Source organism: Tamandua tetradactyla, chromosome 15 (genome assembly GCF_023851605.1).
Source record: "Tamandua tetradactyla isolate mTamTet1 chromosome 15, mTamTet1.pri, whole genome shotgun sequence".
In the NCBI taxonomy this organism is placed as follows: Eukaryota; Metazoa; Chordata; class Mammalia; order Pilosa; family Myrmecophagidae; genus Tamandua; species Tamandua tetradactyla.
Window position 1 is genome coordinate 26,366,355 of NC_135341.1, and position 17,499 is coordinate 26,383,853.

A 17,499-nucleotide genomic window follows, 5' to 3' on the forward strand; every position below is an offset into this window, starting at 1 on the left:
GCTAGATGCACTAAAGACACCTACTGATTCATTATTTCAATCATTCAACAAATCTATATCAAGTATGAACTTAGAGCCAAAAATTCTTCCAGATACTGAGAATCTAAAGGAGTGAGAACAATAGAGACTGTCTTAAAGGAGCTTACAGTTTTAGTGGGATAGACCAAAAAGTAAATAAACAGGTAAATATTATAAAAGATGAGGCTAGAGATGTAAAGGAAAGAATCAAGATACCACATTAGAAAATAATGATAACCTACTTTGATGTAGAATATTGCTCACCTGATTCCACCTTTTGGGTTCCTTGTGTTATGGTTAATGTTCACTTTCAAACTGTCAAGACTTTTATTCACATTAAATCCCAAAAGCAAATGATAAGCTGTTTTGTTTTTTAATTGGCCACCTGCATCCACAATTTAAAATCTGTATAAGAGAAAGATGGCCTTTGGAAAAAATGTTTCTCCATATGTTCACACCAAATGACTTTTAAAAATAATTTTAAAAATTAAGGATCTTACGTAATGTTATTTTTTTTAAGCCAAAGACTTCATCTGAAAATAAGTCAATTATTCTGGCAGAAAGAAAAAAAGTCATTAATTCTAGCAGAAATACTCTATCTTAATAATGTATGATTTTCTACGAACAGGGGAACCCTGCCTATGAGAAATATATAAGACCACTATTACAAGGTTGGAGATCCAAGCTGTGAAATAACCAATAGTACTCAAGAGGCAAACAGCACCACTATGTGATAAATGGAACTACGACAGATAAATAAAATTATATTTTAAATTTATATTATGTGTTGCTGCTATTGTTGTTTTTACAAAGAGTCCTTACCTTTTAGAGACATAATTGAAGTATTTAAGGGTGAATTGACATAATAGCTATGATTCACTTCAAAATAATTCAGTGAGGGGAAAAACTGTTGGAAGGGAATAATTGTTGAAAGTTTGTCAATGGGTACAGGGGTGTCCATTATACTATTCTCTATTTTTGAGTAAGTTTGAAATTTCCCACAATAAAAAAAAGTACCACTATCTATTTGTAGCATCTGTTTTGTTAAATACCAGATTTTGGCTTTGGATCTTGCAAAAGCCAACAGATTTTTTAATCATCTGGGTCTTTAGCACATCTATTTCCTAGGATTTAAAAGAAGACACACACACACAATCTTCCTCCAGCAGTACCTGTATTTGGTGTAATCTAAATAAAATTTAGAGGCTGGGCCATGCCAGGGACCTGGGTTCAATTCCCAGTGCCTGCCCATGCCAAAAATAAATAAATAAATAAATAAAATTTAGAGTCCTAGGAATGCAACTAAATATAAATTTTTTTAAGCATTAATTCTGCTATGGTGACATGATTTAAAATTTCATAAAAACAGATATGATTGTTCAAATTGTCCAAATAGTCAAGCAACATTTTTTGCATCATTTTCCATGGACCAAATAGATAAAACACTCAAAATTAAATGTCACTGGACAAATTAAATTGCAAAAAACCCCAGCTGTTTACTTTTCCAAATTCACTTATATGAGCAATCATTTAGTTGTTAAGAATGAGTAAATCTGAGAGAATTTACCCAAAGCAAACCCCAGTCAACTGGGCAAGGACAAGACCTCATTAGTTTTTAGCTTAAAAAAATGTTTAACTACTAGTATTATTCCCATTTCCATACTTGTTTTCTACCCAAATCATTTCACTTCACATTCAACTCAGCTAACTCAGTAACAGAGAACTGATTGGGATTTTTTTTTGTTTGAGGTAAACACCAATCAATTGGAAGGAAACAATTTCCCAGAAGGATAGCCTCATACTGATTTACTGAAACCCAGGAATCTGTCAATGACATTAAGGTGTTTTAATTTGAAAATAGTGAAAATGGGACAATTATAGGTTTCTGGATGTTGGTTATATGTCAATCTTAAAACAAAGTTTCAGAGAAACATGGGTTAAAAAGGATGTAGGTTAGAGTTTTCAACCCCCTTTCAAAAAGAGAATTTCAGGATCTTCTCACAGACATAAGTAGAAAAGGAATGACTTGCCCCAGAGTACACCACTTCAGAGCTCCACTCTGTTTAGAAATTAAGAGAAGAAATCAACGTGTTTTTATAAGATGTTGTAGCCAACTTGGAAGATTCCTTCCAGTGAGTAGCTTTCAAGAAATAGAATCAAAAGATCTATGTAAAATAAGCCTATGGTGAATAAAAGTACATATTTGTTTGGTAAATAAAAGTAGATATATTTCTCAAACTGTTCTAGAACCTTTCTTCATTGCAATTTAATTTTTCCGCTCAGAAATTTAACTCCAATCAGACAAAACATTGGTGGGTCAACACAATATACTAGAGTAAAATGCCTAGAGAGTCCATTTGTTCTTGTGCACAATATTGGAATCAGGGTTATCTTCAGAGCTGACAACTGGTGGCTTATTGAAGAAAAATCTGTAACCTCCAACGTAAATCCTATTTGAAAAAAATTGTCAAATTGTATATTCATCATTCAAAGACATATTCTTTTACACAATATTAATAATTTCATCTTTTCTGCTTCGGTGACACAGTAGAGTTTGTATAAATTGCAACCTAAATAAAAACAAAACAAAACTGCAACCTAAGGTTCCACTGAGTCTTTCAAACACAAATGTACTATATTGTAACATAAAACAAACAATGCATATTTTAGATGTGGAAAACGATTTTCCACTAATAATAATAAATACAAACCCAATTTTCATATTTCACTTTTTATTAGCCTTTTTCTGGTAGACAGTACACTTGGGATTTATACTGCACCAGGCATAAAAAAGTAAGATTTCTACCACAGGGACATTTTTTATTCAGAATCCAATATAAATATTTCTAGTTAGACATTTCCATGGCTACAGATATTTGGTTGCTTGATTTATATGCATAGAAAGAAACAGTTGTCATAACTGTAAAAGCAGTACTTAACAAGTACTTTTAAATGATTGGAACAGTTTTCCTTTAATATTACAATACTGCTTACTGGCTTAGAAACTAGGTCACCCTACATGATGTTGTGATTTTCCTCAAAGGCATCATGAGTTTTCTGTTTATTCTTTCAATTCTGCATTTTTAGCCTTCTAGTTGAGTTAGGGACCATTTAATCAGAAATTATTTTAGCACTGTAATAAAAAAAGCTCTGTTAAAGGGTAGATTATACAACATAATGATTTTCAGACTTCTTTTTATAAAAAAGGTATCTGGAGACTCTGAACAGGCACATGCATACTCGGAGTGAAGGAAACAAGGAAACATGGAAGAGTCTGCTAGAGTACAAAACTTCCTTCCTGATCCTCAATGCCTTCAAATAAATACAAATATTTTTAAAAAACAAACAAACAAAAACCCCACACTGTGATCTAAAATTTAAAGAAAAAAGGGAAAAAAGGCAGTTTCTTTCATCTCTGGAAAGTCAGTTTCCAGAAACTTCTCCCCAAGCTGGAGATCAATCATCTGTCTTGCGGGCCAGTCTACAGAAAGTCCAGTTGTGCTCCACTGTGTTCTCATTGGCCCTCTCACTCATGTGATGTACTCGAGTGTTGCGGATTGTGAAACCTTGTTTTGTAATGTATTCCATCAGGTGGACCCGGAGAGAAACTTCTTGGTGATAATCACAGGGTCCAAATGTAAAGGAAACTTGGCAGTCTCTGGTGTCCATCATGTGCTTATTCCACTTGGTAAAATAGTTTGAGATGCCTTCTAGCAAGGAGTGGACCTTGGTGGTGATGGTTAATTGGGTTATGATGACAGCCACTGGATTGGAGTACTTAGAAAGCTTCCGAGTACTAGATAACTCCACAACTTCTTCAAAAGTATCCATAGGATACAAAGGCTTAGGGTCATTAAGACATTGAATCAAGGGCTCAATCTGATAAAAATCTGCTTCTTTCCGAAGCAGATCAAATTCCTTAAAATCCAGGGGTAAGGTCAACTCTGAAGTTCTTAAGAAGTTGAGGACATATCGGAAAAGTGGTCCATCTCGATCAATAAAATAATTGCCTTGAGGGTCCCGAGCTGTAGGGAAGTCCCCCCCAAACATTGCTCCAAGCATGGAATCCGGATAACGCGTCAGTGTGGTGAGAGACGTCGTGTACAAGTGTCCACCTACATTTAATGTGACGGGGTCAGTCATCTGAAATTTTTTTAAAAAATGATCAGTCATTTGAAATTTAAAAATCCTAACTTTGACAAATTTAGAAAGTTAATGGTAGTGAGCAAAACAAAAGATTCCTTCAGGCTATAACGTATTCAGCAATCCTATAATGTGAGCAATGAAATAACTTTACTTTCAGTGATAAACCCATGCAGATGAAGGGATCTAACATTTGCTTTCAATAAAAAAAAAAGAAAGACAAATTCAATTCTTTGAAGTCTTACTCAAAGAATGGAAGACATGAACTTACAGAGCCATTTAACTACAGGCCCAGTATCTAGAAAGAAGTTTTCAGGTTAGAGTATAATTATAGGAAGGGAAAAGCTAAACTGAAAAAAATTCATTTTATTTTTTTTCTGATTTAAAAAAAAAGAGACTATTTTCCTTAACTGAAATTAAGTTATAATAAAAAATGATTTAGTAATATAAGTACATCTACTTTCAATGCTTCTTGGTGCTTCTACCCCTCAAAAAAGGGTGAAAAACCATGAAATTTGCATTAAAAATAAAAAAGTTGGTGGGCCTAACATTTTTCATGGAAAATATAGTTTCGAATACTAAGTTAAAATGTACAGTTTAGTCAATACAGCCTAGACACAAAACCATCATAGATCCAAAGCTAACAGGAACTTTTAAATTTTGCAATCTGATAGTGTATTCACTTTAGTAACTTTAATGTTGCAATCTGGCCTTGAATTTTGAGAAGCTATGTTCTCTGAATAACACATACCTTTGGTTTCAAAAATCACTATCTAAGCAAAAATAAAACTGTCTAGTCATATACTTCAGGTAACAGATAAGTAAAATATTTCTGACTAAATGAATAAAAAAACAGGGAGACACAAAAAAAGCACGAATGTGAGAAAAGGCATCTTATCAACCATTCATTTCCATAACCACAGGAAAATATCCTCTGTCCTTTTATCTACTAGATCTTTTTAATAGTCACATACTCCATGAAGGAAGAGTTTTAAAATTCTTAAAGTTGGGGGTGCACAGGTGGTTCAGTGGTAGAATGCTCACCCTTCCATGCGGGAGACCAGGGTTTGATTCCCGGATGATGTACCCCCCCCCCAAAAAAGGTCAAAAAGTTGTGGTATCTCTCAAATAAGTGATTATAAAAAGTCACCTGGAGGTAGCACAACATTGCGAACACAATAGCGCTGCCATCTACATGTGAATATGATTAAAAAAGGAAATGTTACAGTGCATGTATGGTAAGAACAAATTTTTTTTTAATCCATGGAACTACAGACTCTAACTTAAACCATGGACTACAATTATAAAAGTGTGCTATCATCAATTATAACAAATATTCCACACCAACGTAAAGTATCAATAATAGGTGGTATATGATAATGTTGTATTTTATACCTGATCTGTAAACCCACAACTTGTCTAATAAAGGGGGGAAAAAGTTACCTGGAGAGTTCATAATGAATTTGTTTACAAAAAACACCAAATAAAACAAAAACACCCCCCAAAATTTGTCTAAAGTAATTAAAGGGGCACGGCTTTAGAAATTCATCATTTTCATCCTTATGTCTTACTTGTAGCGAGGAATACATATGTAGGGGAAAAAGACTAGCACATAAATATAATTTGCCAGGTCTTCAAAATGCATCTGCAACAGTCACTCACCATATAGCCCCAGTCTCCATTATCCATCTGTTCCAGCGCTACGTCTCTGGAAGCCCAGGTTCCAGGGAAGCTTCAGGAGGAAAAAAAACAGACATGTGATAGCACCTGTAATCGTGAAAATAGAGAAGAAAGATCTTATCACATACCAGTGCAGGTCAAACACCAGAAAACCACTCATCTTTGATTATTAAAACCTACTACAGGGCAAAGATTCAGTCCCTAGGACCTTGTGTGTGTCCTCTGCCCTTATTACATGGATCACCAGCACATTCTTCACATTTCCCTAGAGACTGACATTCTTTACAAAGAAAAACTATTCCAGACTTAGAGAAAAGCTTGGGAGGTAAAGTAATCATTCAAACCCTACCTATCTTCTCTGAAAACATAGTGTGCAGAATATCCATAGGAAAATACTATGATTAGCTCTGCAACTTATCCTGGTACAAACCTATGCCGGTCCTTATCAAAAAGGTCTGTCAAGTTGTTCTTCTGAGACCTGAATGACAAGTCATTCGAGAGAAATGAAACTCCTTTTCATTAGCATTTTAGCTATACAAACAAAACATCTTGGTAAAAATATTAAAAATCATAAACTTCCCAAGACCCCATTATTACTTTCCAGAAAAATACATCAGAATAGTATTTATAACCAAAAACTTAGTTATACTTTTAATAATGATGTATTTCACTTTATACAATAATCATAATAAACAGAAAACTATTTAAATATCAAACCAAAAGAGCACAATTTGGGGCAAAAAGAGCTTTGCAAATCTGGTTAAGAATCAAGTAGCCAGCATTTATGGAGAGCCTGCCTTAAAACATTGATAAACGCCCAGCTACTAATGATCCCAGTTTGAATTTATCTTTATATACAACTCAAAAGCACTTAAACAGTTTCCCTGCTACTGAAATTGCTTTAGTCAGTTCCCTCTCACACATTTCATTCCCCAAATCAACCTGCAAAGCAAACTGCAGAGCAAATTTCAAAAGCTCTGGCAAGAGATGGTAAGAAACACGGACTTAGCTAGGAAAAGCATTTGCTTTTTTATGTGGTTTCTGAACAGATCCACTTTTCCCACTTTTAGAGGAATCTGGCACACAATTCCCAGAACAAGCCCTGGCTACAGAGGATCACAAAGGCTCTTTCTCAAAAGGTCACTGAGGCATGTAGAGAACATTTGCATAGCACAGCATGGGCTGAAATCAGAGCCTGAAGCATCTATTTCTCCACCTTGCAAATTCTTCAAAGCAAACAAGCTAAAATGTGGACCAGATGATGCAGAGTCAGTTTTTATTCGCCATGCTTGGCAGTTGGATAAAGATAGGCTTCCACATGCTATAGGGTGAGAAATGGAACAAATGTTAAATTCAGGGTTATTGTCACAACCTTTCATTCCTCTGACTTTCTTCACAAACAGTATTTGAAACAGAGACCCAAGATACAGGCTTAACCAATCTGTCTTACAGGCATTTGATTTGGTTACTGAGAAAGATTAGTAACTGAGCGATTTAAAAGGCCAGTCATTCAAAAGTTCTAGTAAGATGCTTATCTTTTGCAAATGTTCAAAAAAAATGATCATGGTGATGAATACACAACGATGTGATGATACTGTGAGCCACTGATTGTGCACTATGTATAGAATGGTTTTATGTCAAGAATGTTTGTATGTTTGTTGTTTAAAATAAAAATATTTTTTAAAAAAAGATGGTTATCTTTAGCATCCTCACATTACCTAAAGTATTCATTCATGACAGCCTCAATAATGTCATGCAGCCAACATTTATTTTAGGTCAACTAAAGAAAAAAAAAAAGGCATGTGAGCAATGTGGATCCACAGAAACAGGGAAAGTACAATTTTTGCCCTCCTGGAGCTTTCAATCTACGGAGGAAGGCAATATGCAACATACAGAACAGAATTCAAAAGTGCTATATAACACACGGGCCAGCAGAGGCCTATGGGAAGGAAGAGGAAGAACAACTCCAAATGCAAAAATGGAGGACTTCTCAGTTGAGCCTTGAAGGAAAATTAGGAGAACCTGGAAGGGATTCTAGAACAAAGAAATAATTTAAGTAGAAATGGGGATATAAAAAGTTTTCCCCCTGCCCTACCCCCACCACTCACCACCCACATCCCTGGTACAGTAAACAGAGCATGGATTACTTACCCTCATTTCAAAGATGCAAAACAGAGAAACAGAACAGATCAAGTGACTTGCTCAAGGCCTCACAGCTGGGAAGGAACTAAACATGAACTTGGGTTTTCTGACTCCTAGTCTAGATCTTTCCAGAAGTCCCTTTCTGGGGTAGAAATTGAAAGAACAGAATCCAAGAAACAAAAATTGAAAAAGTCAACTTTAGATTCACTACAACCATCTACTATTCCCTATCCAACCTAGAAGGCATTTACAAATTTAACAGTAACTCAGTCTAAATGAGCAGTAACAATGGGCTTATAGAAATTCCTGTAGGACAAGAAAAAATGGCAGGAACCTACCTACTAGTGTGATTTATGACTGCTGCCCTCTATCTTAAATGACAGAAAGAATTCAAACCCATGACTATTTGACTGGTTAAATGAGAAATAGGAAACCAAAGACAAGAGATATCATCAATGTTACAGATCTTATGCAAGGTCTGTCCACTATGAATCTTTTTTCTCTTTTTTACTGCTAAGTCAAGACAAGATAACTTCTTGAGCAGTCATAAAAAGGAAATTAGTTGATGCCCCTGAATATGATCCACAGCAAAAGCCAAGGTTCCAGTACAAAGATGTAATGAAACCTCAAGCTTAATAATTCAGGAAAGCAATTATGGGAGTGTATATATAAGCCCATGTTTCTTAAAAAAGCACCTGAAAGCCTCCCTACACTTGCGTATAAAATACAGCAAAATAAAAGTCAAGTTACTATTAGTTGCTTTCAATAGTAATAACCAAACTGCCAAAAAAATCAAACTGTTCATTAAAGAGCTTTATGGGAAATAGTATTGATTGGTTTAAATTTTATCTTTACTCGTTTTTTCCTAAATAGCCTCTCTGAAGATGCTAAAATAGAGCAAGAAAATAACAAGCTGGAAGATTCCTGGTTATCTGATAGCCAGCTCTGAATCTATACTATTGAGAACACAGCTCAGAGGCAATGCGGATGAATGAAATAACTTAATCTTCCACTACAATATTTTCCAGAGCTGCTAACAATTAGAAAATGATTCATTTGTTTTTCATCTCTCTCTTCTGGCGAAGTCTCAAGCAGAGGGCTTAATGAGAAACTAAATGACCACAAGACAGGCAGAAGGAAGATCTTGCAATAAGCATCAAATAGGCCTGTTTTATTTGATAAATGAAGGTAAAGAAAAATATAATATTTCAGAAAATGTAGCAGGAAGGGAGATTACGAGGGTAACAATGAAAAAATTTTTCCTTTAAACCGACATTCCTTACTAAACATCTTCAAACAGCTCACTTAAAAAGAACTGGTTGATCCCTCCCAGAGAAAATAAAGCACCCAATAAATAAATTCACCCAAATTTAGCTTCCAAGATTAATTGCCACTCATGGAGAAATTCTGAGTGTAATGCTAGCAGGTAATTAAGTTAAGGAACACACACTGAAGAATTTATAGAAGCCTAAAAAGCAACTGTTTAGAATTGTCTAAAGTGGCAAATCTGAAGAACGCACAATTTAACATGTTAATAACTTAAACAATAATGTAAGAATCCCTAAAAGTCACTCTTACCACTACAGAATTGCAATTACAGCTTTATAGTTATGAAGAACCAATTCAATGCAAATATTCTGGGTTTTTCATTTCTGACAAACCAAGAATTGCCCAGGGCAAAAGTCCTACTCCTATATAACAACCAGTACCTTGCAATATACACCTCCAAACCATAAATAAATAATAGAAACCATAACTACCTGCCTTCCTGGAGTTTCCAAGTAGCTCTTTAAAAAGTGCACCCTACTGAAACCTTTGTGTCTGGCCTTCAGAAAAGACGATGCAAATAAATTCCCTCCACCTATACATAGCTTTAAAATTATCTTTGTAATAAGTTGCTCTGTTCTTGAAACGTGGGTGTTTGAAAGTGAAATACTTTTTATAATAACTAGTTCAACAACATCTAAAGAGTCTTCTGGATTAACATACAGGCCGGCACAAGTAGCCAGGAGCACAAGGAGAATGTGATTATAATGTTAGGCTACCCTTAACTATGCCACTGAAAAAATGGATGTTTTCCTAAATCTATCTTCTCTTTCTCATCTCTCAACCATGTGGTCCAGAAGAAAGGTCTAGGTTGAAAAGTGGCCTTAATACTAAATAGCTGAATGACCCCAGTCACAAAGGCATAAAATTCCTCTCACCCTCAGTTTCTGCAAGATGAAACTGGAATAACATCACCTTCCCAAAAGGAATCACACCATACATGTTAGGCACAACAATAAAGGCATCAGGACTAGTGTTCTGAAGTGACATGCACACCAGCTCAGAGGAAAAGAGGGCTAGACTGACAGTGAGGATCTGTATTCCAATGCCGCTTAATTACGAGACCCTGAGTAAATCACTCTCAAAGTAAACCACTCCAGTTAAATCACTCGCAAAGCTTCTCCTTTGGGGAAATGGAGAAAACAATTGAGATCCTAAATTTAAAACCATCACAAACTGGCAAGTATTATGCAAATGTAAAAACACTAATAGCAGTAGCATAAATAAAATTCCTGTGATAAATATGTAAACCTGAAAGTGTGAACACAAATAATTTACAGCATTTGACCTAGAGACAAGGCAATTATGGAGAAGGCCACATTAATCTGCTTCTAATCTCCCCCAGCTCCTTTTTTCCTCAAAACTCCAGAAGAGAGAACTATGGGTAAACAAGAGCATCCAGCTTGTACAGAGGCTATCAGACATCTAAGCTCTTAACCACAGCAGGAGCTTCTCTAAAGCATGACTCAGGACTTATCTCCAAGGTAAAGCAAGAGCCAAACAAATAGGTGTATTTCATTTTAAATAAATCCCAAATAGCAAAATCCAAACGATGCATAACACCAATTCATAGGATTCACCCTAGGATTCCTTTATGTGGTAGTATTTTTGTTAAAATAAGATTTATGAAAATTCAAATCCCACAAAATTTACGAATGGCACTTATGGCCATCCTGACCACTAAATCCTTGATGCTTATCAGGCTTGTGCTTAACCACAAAATGATGTATCAGTGTGGACTGATAGTTTAAAACCAAAGAGCAAATTCCCTCAGTCCACCAAACACTGTACAAAGATTATTTTCCTTCTTACTAATTACATGTTTGTTCACTTGAAAACATCTCGATCTTGGGGTCAGGCCTGTGCTAAATGCTTTCCCCTAGCTTCTTTCGTATATCCTGAATACTGGGATGTACTTCAGCATTTATGACAGTGAGATAATAAACATGCCAGGGGAAAATAGTAAGAAGCATTAGGCTACCCCAGACGTTTTTAGCCAAACGAATCTCCTTGCCACCCAAGCCTCTTCTATTACAAAGTCCTAAAACTGGATTTATCAACTGTGTTCCAGTGTACTTGAACTGAAACATGCTAACTTCAGCAGAATATCCAAATAGGATGTCTGTCACGTTTCATTTTCCCCATCCCATCCCCAGATTCAACTCCCACCCCAGTCGACCTAGCAGGTGCTTCAGGGACTCCCTAATACCACAGCCATTTACCACCTCTGACATCAAGCGTTTAAAATTGCCACGATACACACGTGGGCATAAAGAGCTCAGCTGCACATCTGGGTATCTTTTCGGGGCAGAAAATTCCCGAAGAGAGGGCTCAATAGCCCTGCTGTCCGCCTTAAACTGGAGCAAGCGGTGGCTAAAAAGCACCACCGCCCAAAACAATAATTTCCGAGCAAACCCCGAGGTACCCCCGTCAGGGAAGCGATTAGCGATAGCCGTGCAAGCGAAGCCCCTACTCCGACCCCAATCCCGGCGTGGGGTTGGCGATGCTCCGGGTCCCAGCGGGGGGCGCCGATCTCCCGCTGAGAACGCGCGGTGGAGCCCGGGCCCCCAGACTGCAGAGACCGCGCGACCCCACCGAGTCGGCCGGGGAACCCGCGCCCAGGCCCGGCACTTCGGCCGCGAACAGCCCCGCCGCAAGGCAGCGCCCGCCCCGGGGCGCGGGGCGCGCGGCCCGGGCTCCCAGTGGTCCCCTCAGCACGGCCCCACCATCTCCCGACTCCGAGCGCTCCTCTCCCGCCCAGATTCTCCTCAACCCAGCTGCTCCGACCACACGGAGAGGAAGTCTCCTTACGCCCGGCCCTCCCGAGCCCCGGCCCTATAAGGCGCCGCTCCTTCCCCACTCACTGCGCGGCGGCGGCGGCGGCAGCCCGGCCGGGAGGTGCGGACAGCCCGAGAGCGCGAGCGCGGGGACAAGCGAACCTGCGCCCGGTGGCTATGGCAGCAGAGAGGACGAATGAGCCTGAGCCCGGAGTTGCGGCGCCAGCCGCCCAGAGCGCACGGCGCCTCCCCAGCCGAGCCGCGGCGCCACGAGCGCGGGCGTCCCCCAGCGGCAGCGGAAGGCAGGAGGCCACAGAGGCTCAGCAGGGCTGGGCCTGAGCGGCGCGGTCAAGCCCGCCGTGCCACCGCCTTAAAGCCCCGCCCCCGAAGTCCCGAGGCTCCTCCCCAAAGCCGCAGGCCCCGCCCCTTCTATTTGTCGGGACCTGCAGCCCGGGTGGGCCCAGCCCCAGGCTTACTCTTCGCCGCGTCTTCTGGGCTGGTGACCACACAGCTGTTTCTCCTCAGTTATTTCTGTGACATTTATGGAGCCCTGACCATGTGGCCAGGCCAGGAGGGTGCAACTGCCACAAAGACGGAGGCGGGTCCTAATGAGAGGAGAAGACAGACAGGACTCAAGGAAAGAGCCAGTAGATAAGATAAAGACACATTATAATAAGTGCTGCAAGAGGCATGATCAAGGATTTAGATGGAAAATAAGAAGGAGCCGCGGTGACCAAAGACGATTTGGATACGAGGCCTGGGGACAGCGCTTCCCGGCCCTGCCTTTTGTGAGAGAGGGGACTGTTACTCAAGCGCCATCCCGCTGTTGTGTAAATACAGGGATAATAAGGGATGTGAGGAAGCCCTGGGGCCACCTGTTAGGCCTGGTGGATAGGCCCCGGTAAGGCGGGGCAGCTAGGCTGAAGGGGACAGCAGGGGCAGCCAGAAGGGAAGAAGGGCAGCACCGACTTCAGCAGAGCAAAGGACTGTTGCAAAGGCCCTGAGGCCTGGAGGAGCTCAGCAGTGACCCAAATGAGCTGGCGTGGTTACTGCTCCCAAGTAACCAGGTAGAAAACAAAGGGTGCAGAGATTGGGGAATTACCTAAAGTCTCAGACGTTATTGGTCTCCAAGCATGGACTCGGTCCCCAGCCTCCTCACTCCAAACCCCATTCTCTTCCTGCTAGCCAGATCACTTCCCCTTCCAGGTGGGGTCTATTATGTGATATTGGTCCTGCCATTTTCCTTTTTTATTCACATATCTTGTCTACATGTGCATGAGTTGACTCTGCAGTTTAACTTTTTTTTTCAGTTTAACTTTTATCAGTTTGATTATCATAGTCATATTTGCATTTTATTTTTCTCAGAAAACTTAAATTGATAGGTTAAATGATACATGCTTCATCAACATAATCAAGTGTTATGTTCACAGAGACTAAGTGAGGACATAGGGAAATGCAAGTGAAAAAATCAGTATACAAAATGGTATCTGTGGTATAATTTTATTTTTTAAAACAAATATACATAAACAATTTGAAGAAAATATATGAAATCATTGATCATCGCTCTCTAGATAGTAGGATGGGATTGAGAGTTACTTATTTAGTCTTAGTGTTCTAAATTTTCTGTAATTTCTAGAATGCATGAGTATTGAATTTGTAATCAGGAAAGTAAAATGAATTTTAGCTTTTACAAAAAGACAATAACAAAATTACCCAACACTCAAGACTCGGAGATTTGGTACTGTTGAGAATCCAAAACTTCTTCTTACCTGCTGGTACCCTTCAAAAGTCATTTTTCCTCTCGAGGCTTTCTGTTTCCCCAACTGAAAACTAGAAAGGATTAATTTTATCAGTGGTTTTGTCAGACTTACTTCTAGGTATCTTAAACTTTTTGCTGCTATAGTAAATTATATTTTCAATTTATATTTTATAATTTATTGCAGGTTGTTGAAATGCAATTAGTTTGTATATGATAATCTTGTATTCTGCACACATTGAACTCTTTCTTAGTCATATTTAGTTTGCAGGTTTTCTTGAATTTTCTTTGTAAAAAATCATAGGGTCAAAAAATATATATCATAGGGTCTATAAGTAAAGCCAGTTTGCTATCTTCTGTCCAGTCTTTATTTCCTTTTCTTTGTCTCACTGCATTGACTAAAACCTCCAAAAAATGTTGAATAACAGTGATGATAATGGGCATTCCTGCATGTTCTTAACTGCTTCTAAGGGTTCAACTCTGAGTATGGTTTGTGGTAGATTTTTGATAGATATTCTAACAGAGTAAAGAAACACTATTCTGCTTCCTAGCTTTATTATAAACATTATGAATATAGATGTTGAATTTTATCAAATTTGGGATTTTTCTAATTCTCTAAATGTAATAAATCACACACATGGATTTTTATATATTAAACCATCCATGCATTCCTGGGATAAATGCACTTTAATGTATTATTTTTTTTAACATACTACTGGATTCTGCTTGCTCATATTTTATTTAGGGTTTTTGCATCCACATTTATGAGTAAGATTTGCCTCCTGTTTTCTTTCTTATTATTTCCTTTGTCTAGTTTTGTTATTGAAGTTGCATAAACCTCATAAAATAAATTAAGGAATGTATGTCTGTAAAACTAGAGCTGCTTCTATAAGTCTGGGATTTTCTGTAGTTTGAGTGTTTTGTAGGATTCTCCTGTAAATCATCTGGAGCTCTTGGTTTTGGAGTTGGAAGTAGAAAAGGTTTACGTTAGGAGCTGTTTAACCCAGCAGGACTGCCAGCTTGTTGGGGAAGGCTAGCTGTTTTGGTTTTTGTTTTATTAATATTTTTATTGTGATGTCTTCATGCATCATATAGTCCATCCAACGTATACAATCAGTGGCTCACAATATCATCACATAATTGTGTTGATCCCTACCCAAGTGTCTCTTTCCCTTTCTTTTTCTTTTTTGGTGTCTTCCCCATCTCCCCCAACACCTCAACCCACAACAATAAATCTGATCTCAGGGCCCACCTTTGTACCTAAATGGCCTTGCTGGAAGCTGAATCCAGAAGAATGTCCTTAGACTGGCCTCTCTGCAATGATGCGGTTGACCATAGTCTCCTAGGGAGAGCCTCTTCCTTGGCCTCTAGGGTGCCATGTTTTCCTAGTTTTCCTCCTTCCTCTGCAGCACCTCTCAAACTCATGGAAATGCTCCTCTTGCTTTACCCACCTTTCATACCCAAGTGTCTATTCAAGGCAGTTTTTGTTTCCTAGGTTGCTGAAAGCAGATACCATAAAATGGATTGACTTTAACAATAGAAATTTATTAGCTTACAAGCTTACAGTTTTGAGGCCATGAGAATGTCCAAATCAAGGCATCATCAGGGCAATGCTTTGCTTCCAAAGACCTGCTGCCAGCGATCCTTGAGTCCTCTGCCACATGGCAAGAGACATGGCAGCATCTGCTAGTCTCTCCCTTCTCTTCCAGGTTTCTTTGCTTTCAGCTTCTTACTTCCATAACTTTCTTTTTCTTTTTCTGAATTTCATTCTCTCATAAAAGACTCCAGAAAGAGAATTAAGACCCACCCTGAGCCATGCTTCTGAAAAGTTACCTTTTGATAAAGTAACTGAAGTAACCTTATCAAAAGATCCTACTTACAATAGGTACACACTCAGAGGAATGGATTAGCTTTAAGAACATGACTGTCTGGGGTGCATACAGTTCCCAACCACCGCAAAGGCTACCCTTTCTTCCCCGTCCGCCCCTCTCTGTGGACTGGCTCACCCCCGTCCATATATTCTATTACTGTCTCTAAGCCAAAGGTTCCTAAATCCATCCCTCCAGCCCAGACCTCACTCCTGAACTCCAGATCTACAGATCCTATGTATTCTATAGCCCCTACTATGTGGAGGCACTGTGCTTAGTGATTTTACCCTCTGTATTAGTTGTCTATTGCTTTGTAACAAATCGCCCCAACATTTAGGGGCTTAAAACAATAAACATTATCTCACAGTTTCTGTAAGTCCAGAATTTAGAAGTGATTAGGTAGGGTATTTCATGAGCTTGCAGTCCAGATGTCAACTGGGGCTGCAGTCATCTGAAGGTTTGCTTCCAGGCTCATGCATGTAGCTTTTAGGGAAGGTGTTAGTTCCTCATTATGTAGAACCACACAGGAAATATGAGAGGAGATTTGAACATAGCTCTGCTTGACTCCCTGCAGTTTTCTGTTCCTTCGCAGTCAATCCTCTAATGGTCTACCACCAGGCATCTCACCCTCAGCATGCACAAAGCTGAACTCTCTCTCTTTACCACCCCCAAACGTACATAGTTCCCAGCACAGCGAATGGTGCCACCACCATCCACCCAGCTGCTCAAACCAGAAGCTTTGAGTCATGCCTGCTTCTTCCTTCCTCTCACTTTCCAGAGCCAGAGAATCTAGCCCTGCAAAATGTTCCTCTTCAGTAAAGCCCCTGAATCCATCTCTGTTCATCTCCACCACTATCACACTGGGTCCAGCCACCAATTTGTCCCTTCCAGACACCAGCAGTAGTCTCCTCTCTGGTCTCTTTCATTCTCTGTGCCGCCACACTACCAATCCATCCTCCTCCCTCCACCATGAGTCCCTTTGACAACACAAAGCTGCCTGTGTCCCCCACCCCCACCCCTGCATGCTTTAAATTCCTTCAGTGGTTCCCACTACCATCAGAATCAAACCTAAACTCCCTCCAATGAGATCTGGACCGTGCCCTGCCCCACTTGTCCATTCTCCTCTATTGCCCTCATCCATCTCTCTGGGCCCCAGCCTCTCAAGCCATATTTCAGTTTCTAGGACCCTCTGCCCATTTTTTAATTTTTAACCTCAGGCTCTTCTCTTATGCTGTTCCCTTTGCCTGGAATACTCTTCCCCCAGCCCTTGGCATATCTGGCCACTTAACCTTCAGCACACCATCACCCCCTCATAGAGAACTTCCTGGACCTCCCAACCAGTTGCAGGGTCCCTGGCTATAACTTCCACAGTGCCTGTACTTCCCTCTCCCAGCTAGATGGTGAGCTGTCTGAGGGTGGAGGCTGTGCCTGTCTGACTCACAATGTACCCTAAAACCTCACACAGTGCCTAATATTTCGTACATAATCAATAACTCTGATGGTTTGTGTCTTCCCTCCACTCCTTCCTTTTCTCCTTACACTCTACAATCCAGCCAGAGGGGCAATGTACAGTTTCTCACATGAATCATGCAGTCCCTCTGTTTTAGTTTATTAGATACTGCCAGAATGCAATATACCAGAAATGGGTTGGCTTTATAAAGGGAATGTATTAAGTTGCAAGTTTATAGTTCTAAGGCTATAAAAATGTCCAAACTAAGGCATTCTGGGAAAGGCCGATGGGTTTGGAACACCTCTGTCAGCTAAGAACACTTGTGGCTGGCAAATGCTG

General features: G+C 39.5%; 2 protein-coding genes across 7 annotated transcripts in view; one reads left to right on the top strand and one right to left on the bottom strand.

Moving 5' to 3' along the window:
* ACOX2 (acyl-CoA oxidase 2) overlaps positions 1-795 on the top strand; it is a 31,670-nt gene extending 30,875 nt beyond the window's left edge. For 2 of the 3 annotated variants that reach the window (XM_077128855.1, XM_077128854.1), the window contains one exon: positions 647-795. In XM_077128855.1, coding sequence (XP_076984970.1) covers positions 647-709 — 63 coding nt within the window. In that variant the 3' untranslated portion in view covers positions 710-795. The remainder of the gene's footprint in view (positions 1-646) is intronic. The other variant, XM_077128853.1, reaches the window with a different exon arrangement.
* Positions 796-2,735: 1,940 nt separating this feature from the next.
* On the bottom strand, positions 2,736-12,347 carry KCTD6 (potassium channel tetramerization domain containing 6). Of its 4 annotated transcripts, none has more exons than XM_077128859.1 (3): positions 12,249-12,347; positions 5,824-5,893; positions 2,736-4,161 (listed from the first exon to the last, which is right to left on the bottom strand). In XM_077128859.1, the coding sequence occupies exons 2-3, from the start codon at positions 5,848-5,850 to the stop codon at positions 3,475-3,477; spliced, it is 714 nt and encodes a 237-aa protein (XP_076984974.1). In that variant the 5' UTR covers positions 5,851-5,893; positions 12,249-12,347; the 3' UTR covers positions 2,736-3,474. The 4 variants fall into 4 exon arrangements, with proteins under 4 accessions (XP_076984974.1, XP_076984972.1, XP_076984971.1 ...); XM_077128857.1 differs by lacking the exon at positions 12,249-12,347 and adding an exon at positions 12,174-12,207; XM_077128856.1 differs by lacking the exon at positions 12,249-12,347 and adding an exon at positions 7,993-11,849 and having other exon boundaries at positions 5,824-7,621.
* Between the last annotated feature and the right edge of the window lie 5,152 nt (positions 12,348-17,499).

Bases quoted from the DNA above. Each gene is read 5' to 3' on its own strand.
- KCTD6 (XM_077128859.1), bottom strand. From the start codon at position 5,850: ATGGATAATGGAGACTGGGGCTATATG. The intron at 4,162-5,823 runs GTGAGTGACTGT...AAAAAATTTCAG, and splicing joins ATGGAGACTGGGGCTATATG to ATGACTGACCCCGTCACATT.